At 42.9% G+C, this 25487-nt stretch overlaps 1 protein-coding gene across 2 annotated transcripts; it reads right to left on the minus strand.

Moving 5' to 3' along the window:
- On the minus strand, nt 1–25330 carry LOC311105499 (WD repeat and SOCS box-containing protein 1-like). Of its 2 annotated transcripts, XM_084147668.1 has the most exons (9): nt 24935–25330; nt 22004–22172; nt 15176–15444; nt 9370–9501; nt 8458–8558; nt 5409–5581; nt 5181–5294; nt 4096–4203; nt 1–3673 (listed from the first exon to the last, which is right to left on the minus strand). In XM_084147668.1, the coding sequence occupies exons 1-9, from the start codon at nt 24972–24974 to the stop codon at nt 3511–3513; spliced, it is 1269 nt and encodes a 422-aa protein (XP_084003794.1). In that variant the 5' UTR covers nt 24975–25330; the 3' UTR covers nt 1–3510. The 2 variants fall into 2 exon arrangements, with proteins under 2 accessions (XP_084003794.1, XP_084003795.1); XM_084147669.1 differs by lacking the exons at nt 22004–22172; nt 24935–25330 and adding an exon at nt 18987–19119.
- Between the last annotated feature and the right edge of the window lie 157 nt (nt 25331–25487).

Consider the following 25487-nt stretch of genomic DNA (forward strand, 5'->3'; position numbering starts at 1 on the left):
TTGTTTTTTAAAGCCTTTATTCAAACTATAAATGCACAAACAATACATACATGAAACAGACCATAAAAAAGATTAAAGACTGCATTAATTTAAATTAGATATATTCAACATTTAAATTATGTATACTGCATTGATTGGAGCTTCTCTTTTACATTGCAATGGTTGGAGGATACCAAAACCCTTTCAATCACTTTGGGAAGACACTTGTCGAATACTGTCAGAACCAGTTTTGGGGAAGCTATTCTGTAATGATAGTTTACCAAGCTAGCAATTTCTTAACACTGTTAAGTTAAGCTACACTAAAGGGTGACCCCTTGTTTACTTAACTGAAGTAACTTTGAAAACTACATTGTGAAAAATTAGACTATAAATTGCAAGAAATTATCACTTTGGGGTCATATGTTAACAGAATGTGTAATTTAGCCTATTAAACACAAAAACAATGTTTCAATTGAGAATTGGGCAGGTCTGATCCCGAAAAAGAAAGGACATGATTGCCTACTTCACCCATATAGGTTTAGTAGATAGCTACACCACTACATGGCAAAAAAAAATATTAACTAAAGAAAACACTACCTAGATTTGAATTAAGTTACCACCAAACTAATGCAAAATGTAGTTAAATTACTAGTTGAACTACATGTAGTTTACTATTCCCCAACACTGGTGAGAACCCAGCACTTGGATGCATTCACCTGCTCTAGATCTAATCAGGAAATGCTTTACTAAACCCACCAACCAACCCGGTTACTGAAGACAACAGCCTTACGGCTTTACTAACAGGATAAATAAAATAAAATAAAATTCACAGATGCACAAGAGTTTCAAGTTTTAGCCATGAGAGACAAAAGTCACTGACTGACAAGAACAGGCCATAGACCGAGAGAGAAAGAGAGACCTTTGGCATCAGCATTGACTTTAGACAGAAAACGTATTGACAAGATTGATTAACAGCAGGCCTGTATCCATTACCAAGGTCAACAGACAAAATACAAAAAGTAGACCATTAATACTATTCCATTTGGCCCTTCAACATTCTGCTGACTTGAAAATAATTCCTTTGTTTCCCCAATTAAATATTTACTATCAAATGTCTGCATATAATAGTAAGCCTTCAAAGGCTTGCCAGTCATGTATTATGTCACAATCAATGAAGATCCCATGCTACAAATGGCAACTGTGAAGATTACTTATTTTCAGAAGATTTTGTATAGCTCTCCCCTATAGGTTATTTCTTACACTTAGAAACACCACTTTAGAGTTGAGCAGCACAACACAGGAGAGAAAAGTGGTGTGTGCTGAACATGGGTTTCAGACCGTCATTAATACGGATGGCAACCGCCTTTTAGGCATACGGATGGCAACCGCCTTTTAGGCATACGGATGGTAACCGCCTTTTAGGCTTTTTCTGTGTTTTCAAATAAGTCCTAGGGCACACTATAATTCACACTTTCACCGTCTCACCACTTCTGAAGGAGCACAGACTACACTCTAGCCTCCTGTAGCTCAGTTGGTAGAGCATGCCGCTTGCAACGCCAGGGTTGTGGGTTCGATTTCCACGGGGGGCCAGTATGAAAAGTCGCTCTGGATAAGAGCGTCTGCTAAATGACTAAAATGTAAAATGTACAATAAGAGATTGTGTCATTCATTCATATATAGGTCTTCACATTAAACGAGAGAAAACAATGTACAGAGAAAAAAATTAATCAAAATGAAACAGCAGTAAAAAACATACTATGCCCCCTGATATGTTCATATACTGGTATATTAATAGGTATTTATAATATATTGTGTATATACACACACACACACACACACACACACACACACACACACACACACACACACACACACACACACACACACACACACACACACACACACACTAATAGTCTATACAGATTTTCTTTACAGGTAAAAAATATACATATTATGAGAACCAAAACAGGTCAGGCCATGGGTCGCTATAGTTTGAGAGTGAGATGAGACAGTGGAGGCTACAGGCCGTCTATGCCCTCCTGGGCGTGAGTGATGCAGGAAGTGTGGAAAGAAAAGCGTGTTGAAGAGCTGGGGCAGCGAGTGAGTGAGGGTTAAGATCTGGGGAGATCTTGGGTAGCAGAAAACATGGGGAGGGCACTACACTACCCTCCATCCCTGGGGGAGGGTTCCAGCAGGCCTTCTGCAGCAGGAGGTCCAATCTTATCAGCACAGTCATTCACTTACAACAGTGGTGTTAAACACCAGATCCAGCCCGCGAGCGCATTCAGTCTGACCCGCAGGTGGTTTTACTATTTTTTAAATAAAAAAGCTATTAAAAAAAATAAAATAAAAAACTTAAAGGGAAAACAATCTCAATTGATATTGAAATGACCAAAACAAATCGAAACTGTGTAGAAAGGATAATGGAGCTACATTTATAGTCACCTCACTCTGTCCAGCTTTCTAACAGGCAATCGAAATGAAAGCTAGACAGTCAGGGAGCATCGAAAATTACAAAAGCGATGGAAAGAGGACAATTTGACACATTTTGACAGAGGAAATATAATAATTGTAAGTGCAGCCATCCGGACCTCGGCGAAGACCGAATGTGGCCCGCGTGGCAACATGAGTTTGACTCCCCTGGCTCGCGTGCGCACACAGATCTACCTGTACATACAGTACACACACTGTACATACATATACACGTGGCCATACACACCTCTCAACCCTTCATGTCCCTCTCTGAACCACTGAATATAAAGCACAGCGTTGGGACGAACCCTCCTTCATCCTCTCACTCAGTCCTTAGTAGGGTTGCAAAATTCCAGGAACTTTCAAAACATTTCCTGGTTTCACAAAAATCCTGGTAGGAGGATTCTGGATTTCCTACTTATTCCCTCCTGATTCCGGGAATCGTCCAACCTGGATTTCCGGAAAAACTGGGAATTTACTCAAAGTTCCTGGAATTTTGCAAGCTTAGTCCTTACAGTAAAGTCTGGAGTTGCATGGTTTCTCCGTAGTGTGGCGAAACAACCACTTCCAAGATAGATAGCACATCAACATTTCACCACCACTAGGCCAATTATCTACAGCGAACAAGTCTCTATTGCAGGAAGAATGTAGAACTATCCAGAGGTGACTGATTTGGTAAGGCCATCTTATGCAGAGAGACAGGCCACTGAAATAACTTAACCATTCAACAACGCTCCCTGAGGGGGACCGTGGAGTGCACTCACATGTAAGTAAACCTAAAAAAATAAACACATAGAGAAAGAAGTTGCCTTGCCACAGAATAGCATGGGGGTCTTCGCCTGTAAATCAACTTTTTTTATCTTCTGTTCTTTTTTTAAATCTTATTTTTCCTGTGTTTTTTTATTTATTAGAAAGGTAATATTGAAAATATATGAAAATGTATGCACTCACTAACTGTAAGTCGCTCTGGATAAGAGTGTCTGCTAAATGACTAAAAATAAAAATATTCATTGATTTCCAGCGAGCGATGTGTTGGGTGGTGAGGGTGAAGGTGGAGGGCTAGAGATCTTGGTAAGACAGGTAGGAGCGTATGAGCGGCGGGATGGGCAGCGTCTGCACCTGCTGGGTGGGCATGACCCGTCGTAGTGCCATGCGACACAGGTGCTGCAGGCTGGCAATGCTCTTTGGGCACGCCCAGAAATGCACGCTGCCATCTCGAGACCTGAGCGAGAGAGAGAGAAAGGGGGCGAGAGAGAGAGAGTTATTTCCATGTCGATCTATCCCTCACAATAGCACTGAAAGGTAGGTACTAGGTAGCCATGGTCTGTCTAACAGAACAGGTTGAAGCATCGTTGTAAGATAACCCAGAGCCTGGGTGTAACCATCAACATACAGGGCCACCGCGCTTCCTATAGCATGCAAATAAAAAGCTGGAAAACCAGTTTTTGGCAGTACATAAAGTCTTGATTGATCACCTGCCACATGCCTATAGACTAGGGTGTGTGAGACTCAAACAGGATTAATCCCCCACCCCTCGAGTATCTAAATGGACTGGGGTATGGTTGTGTGTGGAGAGGTGTAGATGTGTATATGGCAGGGAGGTGTAGGTAGGTGTGTAGGAGTGTGTGTGTGTGTGCGCCTCACCCAGCTGCGAGGACACTCCCGTCAGTAGAGAAGGCACAGCAGAGGCCATTAGAGAGGGGAGCGATGGCCTGGGGAGACTTCTCATCAATGGTCCAGAAACGCACCATTCTGGGGAGAGAGGGAGGGACAGAATGAGTTAGTGGGTGTGTAGGAGTGAGAGAAGGAGAAAATAAAGAGGGAGAGGGAGACCGCAAGAGGGGCGCTGGTCAGACACAGCTGACACAGATCACATGGGAACTGCACTAGGGCCAAAACAGGCTGGCTGAAATAGAGCATAAACACATGACAACCACATGAAAACTGAACTGTAGGATTCCTTCATATTGTTCCGCTTCAACAGTGGTCTTGTATTTTCTAAGTGAAAAACGTTCGGTCAATTCTAAATCAAAGAAGCCTACTTTAGAAGAATTTACACATTTCCCCAAAAATAATATTTATTTTCCCTATTCAATCAAATGTAACTGTACAAAATCAAATGTTTTATCCTCATCCTATCTGAAAATCTAATCTTGAAAGATGTGGCTGATTTTTTTGTTGTTGTTGTGTCCGCCATTTTGTGAAGCTCGTTCCTCCTCTCTGCCTTCTCACTGGTAAACACTTAGCAGCCTAACCAACGAAGGGAAGGGTGGGGCTAAGGAGAGAAGGAAGCAAGTCGGCGGTTGATTAATGGCTGTCATGTGAGGGTCATGTGACCAATTCCCAAAGGGGGCCCTGCCTGGCTGCAACAGCTCTGCTCTCACTCAGACCCCATTAAGACTCGTGACTCCCTCTCTCTCTCTCTCTCTCTGCTTCACAGCGCTCTGCTACTGCAGCAAACACTAACACTTTTTCATCAGCAGAGAGTGAGGGCACGCAGTTTACCGTGTGGGTGACAGCGCAAATGGGTGTGGTGAAGCAGCTATGGCCAACACAAATATTACAAATCTACACCAGCACATGCACTACACCTGAGGTAGAAGAGAACACCTTAGCGAGAGGAACAAGTGGGCATTAGCTAGAAGAACCTCAAACATTTATAAAGCTGAGCTTTTCCTTATTGGGCCCTTCTGATGCACCAGACACAGGTCTCAAGCTTTGTTCCTTACCTGTCGTCAGTGATGCTGGCGATGTGACGGCCATCGTGACAGAACGCTACGGAACGTACCCAGCGATCGTTGGCCCCTCCTGCAAAGATGGGCGAGGGGGGAGGGAAGAGGTGCCTGAAGGAGCGAAAAACACAGAGATAAGAAACCTTGAACAAGGTCTTAACAACATCATTGTGTCATTGCTTTGCACTAGTTCCTGGTGTGTGTGTGTGTGTGTGTCTGACTTACGCTAGCTCCATTAGCACAGTGCCCATGTGCGGGTCCCAGATGATGACGCGGGTGTCGTAGGAGGCGGTGGCGAGCAAGGCTCCATCGGGAGAGAACTCACAGGACACTACGTCGTTATGGTGACCCTCCAGCTTCCGGATCAGGGAATATTTATCCATATCCCAAAGGAACACCTAGAGAAGGAAGAGGTCCATGTTATAGCCCACAGAATAACGCTATGCAGGGACAAGCATTTTAAACAACTTAAAACACTTAACTTAAAAACGACTAACATAAAATGCAAAAACAGATGGAATGTAAATTACAAGTAGTTAAATTAAGCAACAAAAATAAAGCAAGAAATGAACAGAAAAATCATTGTATGCTCAGTGTCATTTTATGGCTTATGTGTTGAACTACAGACCAAACAATGCACAAAATAAAGCACATGCTACTCAAGCAGCAATGCTATGTTATGTAACAAAATGCATGTCACTGCATATCTGGTTTTTTAACATAGCTGCTAAAATTGTGCTCCATAAAATTGTCATTTCTATGACGTAGGCTAGCATTAAAACATATCAATATCTAATTACAATATTTTCTCAATACTAACATTTTTAAGTCTACAGAAAAAGGAGAAAATAAAACAAGTAGTAACTTAAGGTAACATAATGTTACTCCACTGGTTTCCCCTTTCAGAGTTCTAGTTCACTGTGATTACAATAGGCTCGCACCTCCGGCGGAAGCCTACGAAGAGACATACTGCAAGAGAAAAAAACATTTGATGGCCAAAAGGTTGACGCCTTTGGACACACATATTTGCACACGGTTTTCAACAGTCAGCCATATGGGCTTGAACGTTCCTTTGCTCCAGTGCAATGTAATGCATGCTCAAGAGAAACATCCCTTGTCGTTTGTTAAAAGTTTAAATTGAGCAGAACAGAGCAAATCTAAATTAAACTCAAATTCTAGAGAGGCTTTAACAGTGATGTGGAATTTCGTTGTAACTTTTAGAACCAAAACAAGATTGTATAGGCCTATTCCAAACGTAACAAGGAGTTCTGCAAACATTGCACTTGAGCAAGTGCAACATTTCAGCTAAAGTAGATAAATGCCATTCCAAAATCAATGTCAATGGTTTCTGGGGGCTACTTCAGTTCATAATGTTCTCCTACTCCCTCCTCTACTCCCTCCTCTAGCGTTAGTGTGAAATGAAAGGAACCCAAGGTGAGGTTACTGCCTGCATTTTAGGCGAGCTACACAGCTCTACAGTTTATAAGACAGGCAACTGCCAGTGAATGTATGAGGAAAATCTGCTCCAAAATGGCAGACAGTTACCTCCTTTGTTTTCTGTGGCGTTTTTAAATGAGGCTCAGTTCTCTATAACATTTCTGTTCATGCAATTCAGAGTTCAGTTTGAATGTTTTGGCAGTTTTGTTTTCCGTACTATGACGAGTATGTGTTCTGGTTTTCAGTCATAATGTATGAGAGACTGTTCTTCCTCTCCCACTATGGTCACAGAAAATAATTAACTGTTGTGTTTGTTTTCTGTCAAAGTGGGATATTTCCTTGGGGGAGTTGAATGAGGAAATAGGGAATTCACTAACTTACATCATGTTTTTTCAACTCCAACATTGTCCATGTTAATTTGGGACAAAGGCGGACATTTATGGGGAGGAAGACAGTCTGCGGAGCCACAAAGAGTCCTTTCAATTCTCATTTACGCCAACAATGACCTGGCCCCTGCACACTAACTCCATTACAAAAGGGGCTGAGCGGGGTGGCCACAACAGAGATGGGCGTGCTGACTGGCCCTTAAACTTGGGACCCGGGAGAGAAGTCAGGAGGATGAGGGAGAACTGCGGCTATCAAACTACAGTAACTGATGCTAACAGCCTCATTATGGAGAGACAAATAATCAATGTCATTCATACAAGTTAGAGACTGTGGGTGGGCGAGACTGACATTGAACTGACAAAAAAACTACAAACCTAACAAAATGTCAGTTAAGGTGTGCTATAATAGGCAGGGTTTCTAATTAAGTACAGTTGGGGGGGGGGGGGGGGGGGGGGGGGGGGTAAGGGAGAGGGGTAAGGGACCGTGTGGTTGGGAAGGGTTTACTTTCCTGCCATTTAAAATTACTGTTTTATAACGGATATAAAAGGAACTACGACAGCGGAGGTAGACAAACATGGAGACAGCAGCACCTACGTACGGGAGACCTTGCGGTCAGGTAGGTGCAAGGCTGCCCTGCCCCCTGGGCAGGGGCACAGTGCGTCCCAGCCCGGCAGTAGTAGTGGCACTGGTGCCACCAGCCAGCGGTCTGCACCGGCTGCTTTATGTCAGCGCGGCGCTCCCTCCCTTCAAAAACACTCACACACCTGCCACCTGTGACAGGGAAAGCAAGACACTTATGGACACACACAGCCTAACAACAATCTAGCTGCACCCTGCACAAGGAGGATGGAACTGGCTACAGTAACTAACTACTAGCATGTTTATAAGGTTCTTGCAAAGTGTGTATCTTTGACTCAAGTCATTGGGGTCCGATCCCTCACTGGCTGGGCAGCCATCTTGGGGACTACGCCACTTAGCTAACCATCTAATTTTCTCCTTGCATACCATTTACTAAATGCCAGGCAGAGTGTATCAAAAGGGGAATCCAAAAATCTTTAGAACATTTCTTTGAATGATTTGGGTCTGCATTGAGGTTCAAAGGGCATCAAATAAAGCATAGCAATCTGCATCCCACATACTAAAGCATCAAATGAACAGTTTAGATTGTGAGTTGGATTGTAGATAGAGGATAAATACTAGAACTATTACAAAAGTGTGTGATAATTTGTTTAATACCAAAGTTGTATTTCAAACAATGCCAAACCGAACTACAGGCAGGGTTGTTGAACTAGTCATGACACCAAGCATAACGGTCAAGATTCAGTTGAGGGGATGGGGGAAGGTGGGAGTGTTTCATTGGTAGGTCATTGAGCATAACTAGGCACAAGCAATAGCACACAGAGTAGCAGTTCATCTCAAAAGGGAGCGAAGGGGGAACAGGTGTACGTACCGCTTTACCGGCTCCGACAGAGCAGAGGACTGAGGAGTCTGGTGAGAATGCGCTGCAATAGACCCAGTGCTGATGACCCCGCAACACTTTCACCATGTTACCTACAACACAGCATCACAGCTTGTTATGACATGTACATGTGACAGAAAAATTATTATTGTGATGAAGTAACAGTATAACGAATGTCTGCTGATTATGTTTCCAAGCTTTACAGGATTTTCTGCAGGATTTCAATTGGGATAATTGGGCTATTTTAATTAATGGGCTTAGATGGTAAAATTGAGGTTTTTCCAATTAGGCTCTGGAGACTAGCTTTGTGGTGTTTCATGTTTAAAGTTACAAAAACTATACAAAATCCTACTGCTTGTGTATGTTGCTTAAGTCATTTGAAAACACTGAATCACAGATAAAACAGATGTGTTAGTGGTGATCTGACCTTGATCAATCACTGGATACATGACTGTTTTGGTCAAAAGAGGAGAAACTAGGTCAGTGCCCTAGGCAATACCCCCCCCCCCAGGCTTTTATTCAGGAGACCTCGTTGGACCTGGGCCCAATTTTAACATTATTCTCTGCTCATGTGAGCTTAGAATACATGCAGGGGGTGATGGGCCTTTCAACGTGGAACCGCAGCAGTAGCAAATTCCACATTCCACTGGAACTTATCACATGCTACCTTCTTCTTCAGCTTCATGTGTGTGGATGTGTATTAGCCCAACACACAAAAATGACATCTGCATGGATCATAATCATCTTGACCTCAACAGATCAGTGTGGCTTGCTGGCACAGCTGAACAAATCTCTAACAAAAACATTAACTATGTGAAACTGTGAAAAACGGTTTCAGTTCCAAGATAATAACATGGAGTCAAGCTAAATCAAAAGGTGTTCCTCAGGGCTCAGTGTTCTTACCGTCATCTTTCAGGTCCCAGACCCTCAGGGTTTTGTCTCTGGATGCCGAGACCAGCATGAGGCTGCCGTCAGGGGCGAAAGTCAGGTCTCGCACTATATCTGTATGGTCCATGAGATTCAGCAACAGCTTTCCTGTAAAGGCAAACAACCCCAGAGTTAATAATAAAACTAATGAGGTACACAGCAGACAAGTTACTGTAGGTCAACTCCACCACCTCTGTTTACACAGCCTTGGGGAATTTGTCATGACTTGTGGATTAAAATGCCACACAGCTGCATTTTTTTTATTCCCTCTGTGGTAAAGGGTGTAGAATAGTGTGGGTTCCACACCCATGCGAAAAGTAACGAGAGCGCTGTCAGTTTGTACAGAGGCACAGAAAAAGAGTTGAGAGTGAGATGGAGCAGAGAAAAAAACAGAAGAATTTAAGAGGGGAAAAGAAAGAGGGTTGTCACTGTAATTAGCCCACCCAACTACCTCATCCCCATATTGTTATTTATTTTGCTCATTTGCACCCCAGTATCTCTATTTGCACATCAATCACTCCAGCGTTAATACTAAATTATAATTGTAATTATTTTGCACTATGGCCTATTTATTGCCTTACCTCCATAACTTACTACATTTGCACACACTGTATATATATTTTCTATTGTGTTATTGACTGTACGTTTGGTTTACCCCATATGTAACTGTGTGGTTGTTGTTTTTACCGCCCTGCTTTGCTTTATCTTGGCCAGGTCGCAGTTGTAAATGAGAACTTGTTCAACTAGCTTACCCGGTTAAATAAAGGTTAAATAAAATGAATTCTCCATCTAACAGAATGACGTCTGTAGCCATGAAGTGCTTTGAAAGGCTGGTCATGGCTCACATCAACAGCATTATCCCAGAAACCCTAGACCCACTCCAATTTGCATACCGCCCCAACAGATCCACAGATGATGCAATCTCTATTGCACTCCACACTGCCCTTTCCCACCTGGACAAGAGGAACACCTACGTGAGAATGCTATTCATTGACTACAGCTCAGCATTCAACACCATAGTGCCCTCTAAGCTCATCACTAAGCTAAGGATCCTGGAACTAAACACCTCCCTCTGCAACTGGATCCTGGACTTCCTGACGGGCCGCCCCCAGGTGGTAAGGGTAGGTAACAACACATCTGCCACACTGATCCTCAACACGGGGGCCCCTCAGGGGTGCGTGCTCAGTCCCCTCCTGTACTCTCTGTTCACCCATGACTGCATGGCCAGGCACGACTCCAACACCATCATTAAGTTTGCCGACGACACAACAGTGGTAGGCCTGATCACCGACAACGATGAGACAGCCTATAGGGAGGAGGTCAGAGATCTGGCCGTGTGGTGCCAGGACAACAACCTCTCCCTCAACGTGACCAAGACAAAGGAGATGATTGTGGACTACAGGAAAAAAAAGAGGACTGAGCACGCCCCCATTCTCATCGACGGGGCTGTAGTGGAACAGGTTGAGAGCGTCAAGTTCCTTGGTGTCCACATCACCAACGAACTATCATGGTCCAAACACACCAAGACAGTCGTGAAGAGGGCACGACAAAGCCTATTCCCCCTCAGGAGACTGAAAAGATTTGGCATGGGTCCTCAGATCCTCAAAAAATTCTACAGCTGCACCATCGAGAGCATCCTGACTGGTTACATCACCGCCTGGTATGGCAACTGCTTGGCCTCCGACCGCAAGGCACTACAGAGGGTAGTGCGTACGGCCCAGTACATCACTGGGGCAAAGCTTCCTGCCATCCAGGACCTCTATACCAGGCGGTGTCAGAGGAAGGCCCTCAAAATTGTCAAAGACTCCAGCCACCCTAGTCATAGACTGTTCTCTCTGCTACCGCACGGCAAGTGGTACCGGAGTGCCAAGTCTAGGTCCAAAAGACTTCTCAACAGCTTCTACCCCCAAGCCATAAGACTCCTGAACAGCTAATCATGGCTACCCGGACTATTTGCACTGCCCCCCCACCCCATCCTTTTTACGCTGCTGCTACTCTGTTAATTATTTATGCATAGTCACTTTAACTCTACCCACATGTACATATTACCTCAACTACCTCAACTAGCCGGTGCCCCCGCACATTGACTCTGCAACGGTACCCCCCTGTATATATAGCCTCCCTACTGTCACTTTATTTTACTTCTGCTCTTTTTTTTCTCAACACTTTTTTTTGTTGTTGTTTTATTTTTACTTTTTTTGTTAAAAATAAATGCACTGTTGGTTAAGGGCTGTAAGTAAGCATTTCACTGTAATGTCTGCACCTGTTGTATTCGGCGCATGTGACCAATAAAATTTGATTTGATTTGAACAACTAGTCCCACTGACTGTGCTCTTTGTTGTTTATCTGATGAGTTGAAGCCCTGGACAGCTCTATTTCAAAGGCTGGGCCTGGTGTTGACAGTCAGAGTGACACAGAATACCCTCTGGGTAGACTGACATACAATAAGTGCAATCAGAGTAATCCAGACTTAATCCCTGCAATTTGTTGCTTCCTGATACTCAGTCTAAACACTGGTTCCATTGAGGGAAGGATGGGACTCAATTACAATAGCCATTCTCAAATAGTCTGCCAACAGTCGGCCAAATCCAAATTGGGGTATAATAATCTATTATAATAGTTAACACAATAACACCCTAATTGTGCCTGAAGCCAAATCCTACCAAAAGTCATGCCACCGGCCATATTCAGCCATGAAATAAAGAAATCAAAGCCACAGTAATCCGTTTTTTTTATAGCTTAACTATTGGTTTTGGTGAAATTCCCTATAAACCATTTGACTTTGAGGAATTAAGTTTCACAAAGCAAAAACAGGTTTTTAGAAATGTTTGCTAATTTATAAAAAATAAAAAACAGAAATACCTTATTTACATAAGTATTCGGACCCTTTTCTATGAGACTTGGATTTGAGCTCAGGTGCATCCTGATTCCATTGATCATCCTTGAGATGTTTCTACAACTTGATTGGAGTCCACCTGTGGTCAATTCAATTGATTGGACATGATTTGGAAAGGCACACACACCTGTCTATATAAAAGGTCCCACAGTTGACAGTGCATGTCAGAGCAAAAACCAAGCCATGAGGGTTGAAGGAATTGTCCGTAGCACTCCGAGACAGGATTGGGTCGAGGCACAGATCTGGGGAAGGGTACCAAAAAATGTCTGCAGCATTGAAGGTCCCCAAGAACACAGTGGCCTCCATCATTTTAAAATGGAAGAAGTTTGGAACCACCAAGACTCTTCCTAGAACTGGCCGCCTGGCCAAACTGAGCAATCGGGGGAGAAGGGCCTTGGTCAGGGAGGTGACCAAGAACCTGATGGTCACTGACAGAGCTTCAGAGTTCCTCTGTGGAGATGGGAGAACCATCCAGAAGGACAACCATCTCTGCAGAACTCCACCAATCAGGCCTTTATGGTAGAGTGGCCAGACGGAAGCCACTCCTGAGTAAAAGGCACATGACAGCCTGTAGTCCCCTGTAGCTCAGTTGGTAGAGCATGGCGTTTGCAACGCCAGGGTTGTGGGTTCGTTTCCCACGGGGGGCCAGTATGAAAATGTATGCACTCACTAACTGTAAGTCGCTCTGGATAAGAGCGTCTGCTAAATGACTAAAATGTAAATGAAACCAAGATTGAACTATTTGTCCTGAATGCCAAGTGTCACATCTGGAGGAAACCTGGCACCATCTCTACGGTGAAGCATCGTGGTGGCAGCATCATGCTGTGGGGATGTTTTTCAGTGGCAGGGACTGGGAGACTAGTCAGGATCGAGGGAAAGATGAACGGAGCAAAGTACAGAGAGATCATTAATGCCTGCTCCAGAGCACTCAGGACCTCAGACTTGGGTGAAGGTTCACCTTCGGACGACGACCCTAAGCACATAGCAAAGACAACGCAGGAGTGGCTTCGGGACAAGTCTCTGAATGTCCTTGAGTGTCCCAGCCAGAGCCCGGACTTGAACATCTCTGGAGAGACCTGAAAATCGCTGCGCAGCAACACCCCATCCAACCTGACAGAGCTTGAGAGGATCTGCAGAGAAGAATGGGAGAAACTCCCCAAATACAGGTGTGCCAAGCTTGTAGAGTCATTCCCAAGAAGATTCAAGCCTGTAATCGCTGCCAAAGGTGCTTCAACAAAGCACTGAGTAAAAGGTCTGAATACTTACGTAAATGTACAAACCTGTTTTTGCTTTGTCATTATGGGTATTGTTTAGATTGATGAGGGGGAAAAAAACTATTTAATTCATTTTAGAATAAGGCTGTAACGTAAACAAAATGTGGAAAAAGTTAAGTGGTCTGAATACTTTCCGAATGCACTGTATGTATGCATGCATTCTATTTGTCCTTTGTACATACGTAGGCATTTACGTATACAGTGTTCCTGGTAGATACATTTTCAAGGGCAGGTTTAAAGGGCCCTGTATGGAGGTGTGTTAGAGAAAGAGAGCGGGAGAGAGAACCAATGAGTCTAGGAGAGCGGGGGTCCTGGCGGGGTTGTAACGTCAGCACTGTGTTGGCAGCAGGGAGAGAGGGGCCGTGGGCAAACATCATCAATCAGGAGTGTCAGTAAAAAACCTGGGCGCAGGAGAGGAGGCGCAAGCAGACAGCCAGCAGGGCTAAAATCAACTTCAACACGTTATATAACCGACTGACTGTGGCTTCAACACACAGACCATAAAACAGGATGCCAGCTAGAGGTGGGTGGGTAGATGAGATGGGCAGAATGGGATGGCGACCTTGTTTCACTTCTGGAACAGAACAATGAGCATTCTCTTGGCTCTTCTACTAGAAAAACGAATTATATAACTCTGTGTGCATCAGGAAGGCGTATGTAACCCTACTGGGATAAATCTCTCTTTAATGACTGGCTGCTAAAAAGATTACCAAAAAATCCTGCATCTGGGCAACAGCTGATGTCACAGCAATCAGGCATATGATCCAGAGCCAGTGTTTCCCCTATATTCATTTAAATCGTTGCTGCCACTACAAAATGTATGTAGAACAAGATCATCTTTGAGAACTAAGAATCATCCAAATAAAAATATATCTCATGGCATGGGGCCCCCATTGACTTTGTTATAATGTTTGAGTCACTCAGATAGCATAAGAACACGGCATAAACCATGGCAAAATGTGTAGAGTTGCAGGAAAGAAGCTTTAAAACTGCAATTTACTCTCTCTGCACCATGTGACACATTGTGTATAATTGCAGGAAATTCCCTTTAAAAACAGCAACAACAACAAAATCTGCGGCCAAGAGGAGGGCCTCTAAATACTAAGCCCAATTTTGATCCAGAAAAAACCCTGGAGTGCCAAGTTACAACGTAAATGTGATATGTGCCTGACCCCCCCCCCAAACGCTAACATTGCCACCGCTGCTGAAAAAAATCCTAGGGGAAACACAGCACAGCCAGTGATGTTATAAAACCCTCCATTCCATTTAGAACACGACTGGCGAGCTACCACCATTTGAGCTCTAGGCAAGAGATATCATGTCCTCTCCCCTACACATAGGTGTAAACAGCCCCACCCAATTTCTACCGTGCTGCTTTCAACTATAAGATATGTGAGAGTGAGCAAAGGTAGAAGGGTGAGGTGGATTTTCTGGAATGAAAACACAGCCCAGGATTTGTGTGGAGAAAGTTGATCCTAGAAACCTCCCTGAGGCTTCAACTTCCTCCCTACTGATTCAATAACTTGTATTGGTACATGGAACTAGGAATAACACACTGTGAAAACAAAGGAGTCCAGCTGGTCGTGATGTTCATGTTTAATCTGGTTCTCACCAGTATAGACGTCCCAGATCTTGATGCGTCCATTGTTGAGGCCGGTGGCAAGCAGCAGCTGGTCCTGACCGAACTTGAAACGGTGCCACTCTATGTTGACGCAGCGACTCTGCTTCTCTGGCACAGACGAGCCGAAGGCCAGGCCCCACACGATGTCACCGCAGTCGATGGTGTGCTCCTTGGGCTCGCCCACTGGCACCACTGTTCCCCCCTTGCTGTTCTGCAGTGACAAACGCAGAGGGCCCGCTTCGTTGGAGCCTTCTCCACCGCTGGAGAGTGGGATAGAAAGAGAGGAAGGAGAGGGGTAATGTGGAAAGATGCGGAGCGAGATGGAGAGGGCAGAGAAAGAAAAGGAACAGAAAGAGAGGACAGGGAAATGAGGGTGACGGAGAGAAAGGAGAGGGAGAAAGGAGTGTTACATGTAGTGCAATGATCACATGACTTTAATGCAATCCAATTAGATGAGTGACATTTCAAATGCCCGCTTCTTGTGTGTGTGTGCTACATATTTGAATAATTTATTTGTTTTAAAAAGAGCTGCCTCAGAATACAGCTGCAGGTGAAATATTCTGTGTTCTGAACGAGTAGGCCTACATAACGGGATATGGATTACGACGGGACCGTTATATCAAGTTCTGTACCAACAGGACTGCTGCTCAAGTTTGGCGTGAATGAAAGGGATGCGGGACACTCGTTTTAATGAGATGTGCCTTTCCACATTCTGGTTATTCAGCAGCGGAGAATCCCCACAACTCAGCGAGATGGCAGTGAAGACCCCCAACTCAGCGAGATGGCAGTGAAGACCCCCAACTCAGCGAGATGGCAGGGAAGACCCCCAACTCAGCGAGATGGCAGGGAAGACCCCCAACTCAGCGAGATGGCAGTGAAGACCCCCAACTCAGCGAGATGGCAGTGAAGACCCCCAACTCAGCGAGATGGCAGTGAAGACCCCCAACTCAGCGAGATGGCAGTGAAGACTTCATTCGTCTTGTCCTCTCTAGCTCCAACCAAATCTAAATATTGCAGCAGACTGGCTGTTAAAAGAACCTTGAGAAACCGCAAGATGTTTGACATGTTGGTGTCCAAGAGACAGGCACATCTTGTACTAATCTATTTATTTTTTTACATTGTATATACTGATAGAATTAAAGATTGTTATTTGTTTATAAAGATACAGTTGCTACATTGTTTTTATTGACAGCACAGGTAATGTGATTGTGTATAATGACCAAATCATATTTGTCATTTATAGACAGACAGCCCCTGCCTGAAGGCAGCCCCTGAAGGCAGCCCAGACAGAGAGACACTGCCCATGAGTACAACACAAACAGACAAACAAACCATGAAGGAAGCCAAGTAAATACATAATTCATTAATTTAGTGTAAAGTAAAAATAAATAAAATGTTTTTATAAAGAAAAGGCGATTATGAATTTTCTATTTTTTTAGCGGTCTCCAGAGGAAGAAGGCCATGCCTTGCTGGTCCCTGGCACAAAAACTTTTGAGAAAGGCCATCTTAGAGGAGCACGTCCGGCTTCCCATATGAATATCTCTGTCTATATCTGTCTATTTAACCTTTAAAATATAGAAGTTGTTTGCCTTATATTTTGCAGCTAGCACATCTCCACACCTTGACCGGTTTTCAATTTCTAGCAATATCTCTCCACTGGACAGGACTTGTCTCAACCATTCTGGCCTAGTTAACCACAACAACATCCAATAGGCAAGACAAAACAGTGTACTACAACATGTCTACTATACAAAAAGCTATTTTTGCTCAGACAAGTTGAAAAGGTTCTGGAGGCGTCACAAGGCTTTATTGTGTGGAAAAATAGCCAGCTCTGTAGAAAGGCAACTGATAATACACGCCACGTGTCATTGGCTGCTTGCTCCACAGCACACTGCGCTCTGTTTCCTCCTCACAGGGAAGGATAGCACAAGTAATGAACTACAACTACTAGAATATTCTAGAACGAGACCAAGAACTCAACTAGGACTGTAAACAACAATTTGCGGACACTTTTGATAATGGTGTTTTCCACTAATGGAACATTCGCGCATATAGCATACTACCATGTACGTAATTGAAGCGCTTATAATGTGAAGAAATAGCCTAATAGTTTCAACATTTTAAGCTAAACGTTCAGATCGGTTGCATAAATAAGGTTTTTTGATGCTAGTTGTATTAATTTGGGATCTATCGCATCCCACAACTGTCCCAGACTACGTTCTGAATATTTATTTCTCGTACAGAATAGAATAGGTTTACTTTTGTACTACGGGGGATAGTAGATTCACATAGGCTAGTGCTTTTGCTGTTCATTAGGCCTACTCATCTTGTTGGCTGACGAAAAGTAAATGTGGACAAGTTCTTCAATATGCACCTCGGAATAGGCCCTTTTCACGATGACGTCATCTAACTTCCGCCTTTCCGCGTAGCAGGTTAACTTCACTTCCGTTCGCCCGTAACCTGAGACTTCTCAACGAAAATACAACTGTTGACCACTAACTAGCAAGCTAGCTACTTGAAGAAATTCCAAAAGGTACGTTTAAGTTAAATTAGTAAAGTTAAGAGTAATAATGTTTACGTATATGCAATGGTTTGTAACTTGCTAACGTTATTGTTAATTCATAATTGTTCACTGCCTTAGTTACTTAAAAGTGGGCTAACGTTAGCTAACAACAACTTAGTACCAGATACCGATAACGTTAAAAGGTAGCGTTACATTGCTGCCTGGCTGTAATGTAACAAGTTTACTTAGCTAGCTATCTAACCCTTTGTTAGGCAGTTAGTTTATTCATGAATGTATAGTAACTCACCTATTCAAATACTGTTGTGCATGATAGCTAGATAAATATTGATTCCTGGTCAAAGCTGAATGTTAATTTAGCTGTTTCTTTTCTCCCGGTGTCTGTATCGCAACAGTATCCCATCCAACACCGAAGCATGGCACAATCTTCGAGAAGATGCTATTGCAGTGTACCATTTTGTTCAAACAACAAACAGAAATTCCCGTATCTGAGTTTTCACGATTTCCCTGTTGATGGAGAAATACGTGCCCGTTGGGTGAGGGCGATCAGGAGAGATGAGGGACCAAGTTTTAAGATTCTTCGTGGGAGCACCTTTGTTTGCAGTCAGCACTTTCCCCCTGAGGATAGATACACATCGGCCAGTGGACGGATCCGTATTAAACAGGGATCAGTGCCGTCTAGATTCCACTGGAATGATTGGGGTAAGGATAGGTAGACAGCGTTAAACGTAATACTACTGTAATCCAATAATATATTACTTGTACAAAATGTTTAATAATTTAATCCTGATGCAATATAGCTGCTACATTTTGTCATTTTAGGGACTGAAAAGTGATTACCAAAATGTATCATGACAAGCATATGGTTAATTTCACACATATAGGAGGCGGCTCACAAGCTCGGGAGTCAGTTTACCAGCGAGCAAGAAAGCGTCTTGGTGTTGCTGTCCTGGATGATTCTGATCATGAGATGCCTGACAGCACAGAGGGTGCTTTGCCTGCAGTGACAAACGATCACGACTATGCCTGCCGTCCTTCTCCTGGTTAGTATTACAAATAAGAGTAACCATGTATCTGTTTGGCAAAAAAAGTGGCTCGGTACAGTGTGCACTTCACACCAGCTCTGACACTTGTTTTTTTCTTAGCCGCTGGTTTACACACCGCCATATCATTGGTGGCCTCTGGTACAATTCCCTGTGATATAATAATGATGAACAATACATTGTCAAAAGTCAATACAAACTGCAAAGTTCTGCATCAGTGTAACAAATAATGTCTGACCTGTGTCCTAGGCCGGTGCCAGGTCTGCAGTGCGCTGGTGCATGACAGAGGCAATGGCACTGTCTTAAAGCCCATGGTAACATAGTGAGCACTTTGAAAAAGAAGTGCTACTATGTGATTACATAGTGCTTTCCCAGCAGAGCAGGAACATGACATGTGATTGAGTACCACAGGAACCTCTGCAGAGTCTAGTGTAACCTGTTCATAGAGACATAACAATTAGTGCTGTACTTACAAAACATTTTTTCTGCGTTTCATTATAAACTACTGTACACAATTTTCAAAACCCAATTTCTTTTTTTAATTAAGAAAAATTGGCTGTTCTGAAACCTTTGACAAGTAGTGCCAACACTTATCGAAAATTTGAACATTTTGAGTTATCACAGAATCTTTCCCAGTCTTTATTGCCGTCAACAACCCACATCGGTTTGTAAGAATTTCGTTGTGTATTAAGTTTAATGATACAAAATCAGAGCTCAGACTGAGAAACAAACTGATCCACAGTGGAACTTTGTGGAATCATTCTTATTAAATCTGCAACCGCAGCAAAACACAACAAAAAGAAAACTTATCTATCTTAACCTATCTTATCATAATGTTAGAGAACTGTTTATCTGAGAAACCTGAAGCCGATGAGCCTCCTCATTTTTCTTCATGGACCTGTAACATCGCCCTCTCACTGTCACCTCACCGTTAACTACACTTGAGACTGTTTCAATACAGTGATTGGGAGAAAGGGCGCAGCATTAGCCATTAATACATTACTGACTCTTATCTTACGGTCGATACAAACAGCAGTAATATTAAAAAGAGGCTGCAAAACAGAAACTCGTCAGCTCATAACCTTCGCTAGCATAGGGCTAATTTAAGCTAAATAAAGATAAACACGTACCTTCATAATCAAACAGGTAACCTTCAACGAAGAACTTGTAGCCTTTATCAAGCTTCGATCTTGAAGTAAGGGACCACTTGTCAGCAAGTCGTTCTACGTCGTTAAGTCGTATTGGTGGCAGATGTGAAAGGGACTGGGTGAACTCCATAATGATGTGCTACTAGCTAAGCGTTCCTAAGCGACACCGGATGTAAACATAACCTGCATCGCGGCAGAACGGAAGTTGTCTGACGTCACGTGAAAAGGGCCTATTGGTTAAGGACGCGCGCAGTTGCGTTCCCGATGTGTCGGTCTTAATTTGTAGCCTGTGAGAAAGACCCAATCACGTGACGGAGAGCCATGTGAGTGAGAGGGCTTCCGATTGCGCAGCACACTCAGACAGAAGGGAACAACGCAGCACTCCGGGGCGCAAAAGGCATGCATTTTTTTAGGGTGCATAACGGCCATAAAGGGGATGCTGCCGCGAAATTCGAGGCATTATCAAGTGCTTGTCAAATTGTGAATGAGAGACTATTGGAGTGTGTGCAGCCTGCGCAAAAAAACAAAGCAGAGCTCATGCCTTTCAAGCAACTTTTTTCAAATCATCATTAGAATCTCATCATGCAGCCTTACAATGTATTAAAAATCTAAACATATAGCCCAACGTTTGTAGAACAAGTAAAGTTAGATTAATAACTCTAAATTAAGCAAATAGGAGTACCTATTTATTTGTTAACCGCTCAACACTCCCTCAAATAGTTTGGATAAAATATTTATATTTTATTCAGCCTTGTTCAATTGTATTCTTCATACTATAAAATAATGCCACAGAATTATAAGCAAATCTTGTCTGCTAAATGAACTAGTGTAGCCCACAGCCATTTGGCATAGCCACATCAGGAACTAACATAAGGACAACTCAGAGTATGATATTATTTTCTTCTGAAATAGACAACATTTTCTTCATATCATGCTTCTTTAGACCTGTCTAAAATAAATAATGGCTGAAGAAATTTCGTGACCACCACAGCCCTAGTCTCAACCCCCCACAAACACAACCTGTCAGAGAACCAATCAAAGCTCAGCAAGAATTAAGCACAAATACTGCATTTACAACAGCCTCCTGTCCAGACCAGTATTGATTTGATATGTCGTTTTTACAGAAGAGTTTACAGCCTGACACGTAGAAGTTGACTTCATGGCAGTAAACCTAACATTATTTTACAACATAAGGATACAGTAATAAAACCCTAAGCTGCTATGTGTTGCTTTCTCTTGCCAAAGACAAGACCGTTGTTGTAAAAGTTTGACTGCACCTTACAGCAGCTTTTCTAACGTGCCAAAATTATAGGCCAAAATAACACAAGGCCCTTTACTATATTTCCACTCCTGAATAACAAGAAGCAGTGTTTTCTTTCCTCTAACTTGGTTTAGCAAGAACTCCTTATTAATGAAAGTCCACTCTACGTTATCAACCATCAGCTGTTGCTTTAAAAATAGAAGAATCTAGTACAGAACACCATCAAGATATTCAAGCAAAACAAAAGTGCATATTGTAAGAAACATTAGGGGACAGGAATTAAGCAACAGTAACTAAAAATATCTAATTCTGAAGAGAAATATCAATAAAGGATCAGTCTGTTGAGGGGCATGAACATGAAAACTAAATGTATGCGATTATTTGGGCTACAATGGGAGTTTTTCCCCCAACCCCGTTTTACCCTGCAGTGGCCTTCGTAAGTTTGCAGTACAACCTGTTCTAGTAAAAGCGTGGAGGAGCGCTCTAAGGTCCTTAAAACACCAGACAATGAAACAGGCACGGCAGCTGCCAAATGAATACCCAGTGGGCACCAGCAACACACCAGCACACGCCACAATCACTGTCTCTCTTGCTCCCCTGCGCTCTACTGCCGTCTCTGCCAAATAGGACTCCACACCAGTCAGTGCATTCGTTGCACAGACAAATGAGTTAGGCTATTCAGAAACTTGAAACGCCATAGTTGAATTTCAAAACTCAAAAGGAATAGTTGCTTCTATAGGCCTCCCTCAAAATGTAAACAGACCTTTGAAGTAGGGCCTAACCTGTTATTTTCTGATCACAATTGTACTAACTAAGAATGTGGTTAGGCCTAGTACAGGTACTTACAAATTCTTCAGGCATTTTGACCAGGGAACGAGCCTCACAATGCGATGCCCTTGAGACCAAGCGAAGTAGGAACCATCAGGTGCAAAGGCTACAGTCCAGGTCTCTCGCCCGGACTTCTGGTCGAAGGGAGCAACAGGCACTAAGAGTTCACCGATGAACTTAGCCTTACCTGGGAACAGAAACAAGAGACCAGTCAGGGATCGATAGCACAAATACCACAATGACATGGTGCTTGTGAGCAACATCTGAATGACAGTGTAGAAAAGATGCTTCGGGGCTAACTGACCTTAGCCTGGTGGAACCAGCCTGATCGCTGCGTTCATCATTCTATTTCACCAGCCTGGTCGCTGCATTCATCAATCTATTTTCACTTCCCAGTGAAATAGAAAGGGGAACACAGATCAGGCTGATTCCACCAGGCTATACTGACCTCCTGCTGTAGCTGGATATGAATGTTCAATGTCAGAATTGATGCTAAAATTATTTTTACTGAGAGCTTCTTAGAGTCAATTCTGTTTTGTTATTTGACATGTCATTAGAAATGTAAACGAATGAAAATGAAGTTAGCTATAATACACAACATATTATTAGCCCAACTAACTTATTTGAACTGGGTACCATAAACATATGGTTGGCCAAGTAAATGACCCGACGAAGATCAATAAAGCGGTGAATTGGGAGCTTTAACAGTGTGCGGGCCTTCTTGTTCTATACTAGTATTCTTTATTAGCCCAGCACCAATGTTTTTAAGGATGTGCGTATGACCAAACTTTTCTATGGCCAAGTAAATGAGACATCATACAGTCCCAGCCAAAACATTGTAGAATAATAGTGAAGACATCAAGACTATGAAATAACAAATATGGAATCATGTACAAACCAAAAAAATACATTTTATATTTGGGATTCTTCAAAGTAGCCACCCTTTGATGACAGCTTTGCACACTCTTGGCATTCTCTCAAGCAGCTTCATGAGGTAGTCACCTGGAATGCATTTCAATTAACAGGTGTGCCTTCTTAAAAGTTAATTTGTGGAATTTCTTTCCTTCTTAATGCGTCTGAGCCAATCAGTTGTGTTGTGACAAGGTAGGGGTGGTATACAGAAGATAGCCCTATTTGGTAAAAGACCAAGTCCATATTATGGCAAGAACAGCTCAAATAAGCAAAGAGAAATGACAGTCCATCATTACTTGAAGACATGCAGGTCAGTAAATCCTGAACATTTCAAGAACTTTGAAAGTTTCTTCAAGTGCAGTCGCAAAAACCATCAAGCGCTATGATGAAACTGGCTCTCATGAGGCCTGCCACAGGAAAGGAAGACCCAGAGTTACCTCTGCTGCAGAGGATAAGTTCATTAGAATTACCAGCCTCAGATTGCAGCCCAAATAAATGCTTCACAGAGTTCAAGTAACAGACATCTCAACATCAACTGTTCTGAGGAGACTGCATGAATCAGGCCTTCATGGTCGAATTACTGCAAAGAAACAACTACTAAAGGACACCAATAAGAAGAGACTAGCTTAGGCCAAGAAACACGAACAATGGACATTAGACCGGTGGAAATATGTCCTTTGGTCTGATGAGTCCAAATTTGAGATTTTTGGTTCCAACTGCCACGTCTTGGTGAGATGCAGAGTAGGTGAACGGATGATCTCCGCATGTGTGGTTCCCACCGTAAAGCATGGAGGAGGAGGTGTTATGGCGTGGGGGTGCTTTGCTGGTGACACTGTCTGATTTATTTAGAATTCAAGGCACAGTTAACCAGCATGGCTACCACAGCATTCTGCAGCGAACGCCATCCCATCTGGTTTGGGCTTAGTGGAACTATCATTTGTTTTTCAACAGGACAATGACCCAACACATCTCCAGGCTGTGTAAGGGCTATTTTACCAAGAAGGAGAGTGATGGAGTGCTGCATCAGATGACCTGGCCTCCACAATCCCCCAACCTCAACCCAATTGAGATGGTTTGGGATGAGTCGGAGGCAGAGTGAAGGAAAAGCAGCCAACAAGTGCTCAGCATATGTCGGAACTCCTTCAAGACTGTCGGAAAAGCATTCCAGGTGAAGCTGGTTGAGATAATGCCAAGAGTCTGCAAAGCTGTCATCAAGGCAAAGGGTGGCTACTTTTGAAGAATCTAAAATATAAAATATATTTTTATTTGTTTAACACTTTTTGGGTTACTACATGATTCCATGTGTTATTTCATAGTTTTGATGTCTTCACTATTATTCTACAATGTAGAAAATAGTAAAAATAAAGAAAAACCTTGAATGCCTAGGTGCATCCAAACTTTTGACTGGTACTGTATATCACTTTCATTTATTATGCAGTGTTGCAACAAAACACCAATTTTATTTTATATTATTAGCCCAACTTATTTTAACTGGGTACCATAAACATTCGGTTGGCCAAGTAAACGAGACTTGATATATCACTTTAAACTATTGCAACAAAACACCAATTTTATACAACAGCTTTGAGATATATCAGCGCGCATCCCCGACTAGTGAGGAATGAGTCATACTGCAGAAACGTAGTTACCGCCGCCACCACCAGAGAGAAGGACATGGAAAACATTGTGCGGACTGCTCGCGCTGTGTGTGGGCACAGAGTTTCTACCATATCGTCTTTGGTGTGTGGGGCCACTGGGTATAAACGGCGGGGGCAGGGTTAATGTGACAGGCGGTTACTGTAGTGTGTGAGTCTCTAGTCTAGTTAATATGATATACTATCGAAGAAACGACTTAACCTACAATAGAAAATAAATTAAGTAAGACTATCTATGGCGTCACCGACAGATGAAAGGTGTAACATAGTACCTAGCTAGCTAGGTTAATACATTTTAGCTAGCGAGCTGTATATTCACACGTTTGCAACCCCTCCTCCCAAAACACAAAAGCACAAGATAGTGAAAAGGATCTCAACTTACCTATTTCATTTTCGTTTACAGAATCTGGGAAGCTTGCCATCTAAATAGAAACCTGATCCTTAGAGAAAAGCCTATTGGTTTAATAACAAAAGTTATTGGGAAAATAAACAAAAAAGTAGCTAGCTATATAATTAGCCAGCGAGAAAGCTGGATTCTATTCCGACGTCTGGAATGTTGTGCTGCGCACGTAGCCTGCTGCTAATATTAATATCGCGTGAGCCCAAATAAAGCTATTATTTTTGGAATTATCTTCTTTACAATCCGTGTGCAGTCTAGGTATTGTTCAATTCAGCTGGATGGCTAAAATCTGCTTTCATTGAAATTCACGAAATTACTGTGTTACAGCACACCGTTGAATACAGACGACTACTTTCAAATACAATGGCTGAAGAGTAGACTGGATAGCATCTTTTCATTCCCTGGGGGAGGTCTCTCTGAGTGGGAGGGTTTTTCGTCATACGTCATCATAGCTACCAAGGTGATGAAATGGCACCTCCCCTTAATTTCTAAGCGTTGTCATGTTTTCCAGTCTCATTTATCACCATTGATATAT

This window comes from Coregonus lavaretus, assembly GCF_964263955.1.
Source record: "Coregonus lavaretus genome assembly, chromosome: 30".
NCBI lineage: Eukaryota > Metazoa > Chordata > Actinopteri > Salmoniformes > Salmonidae > Coregonus > Coregonus lavaretus.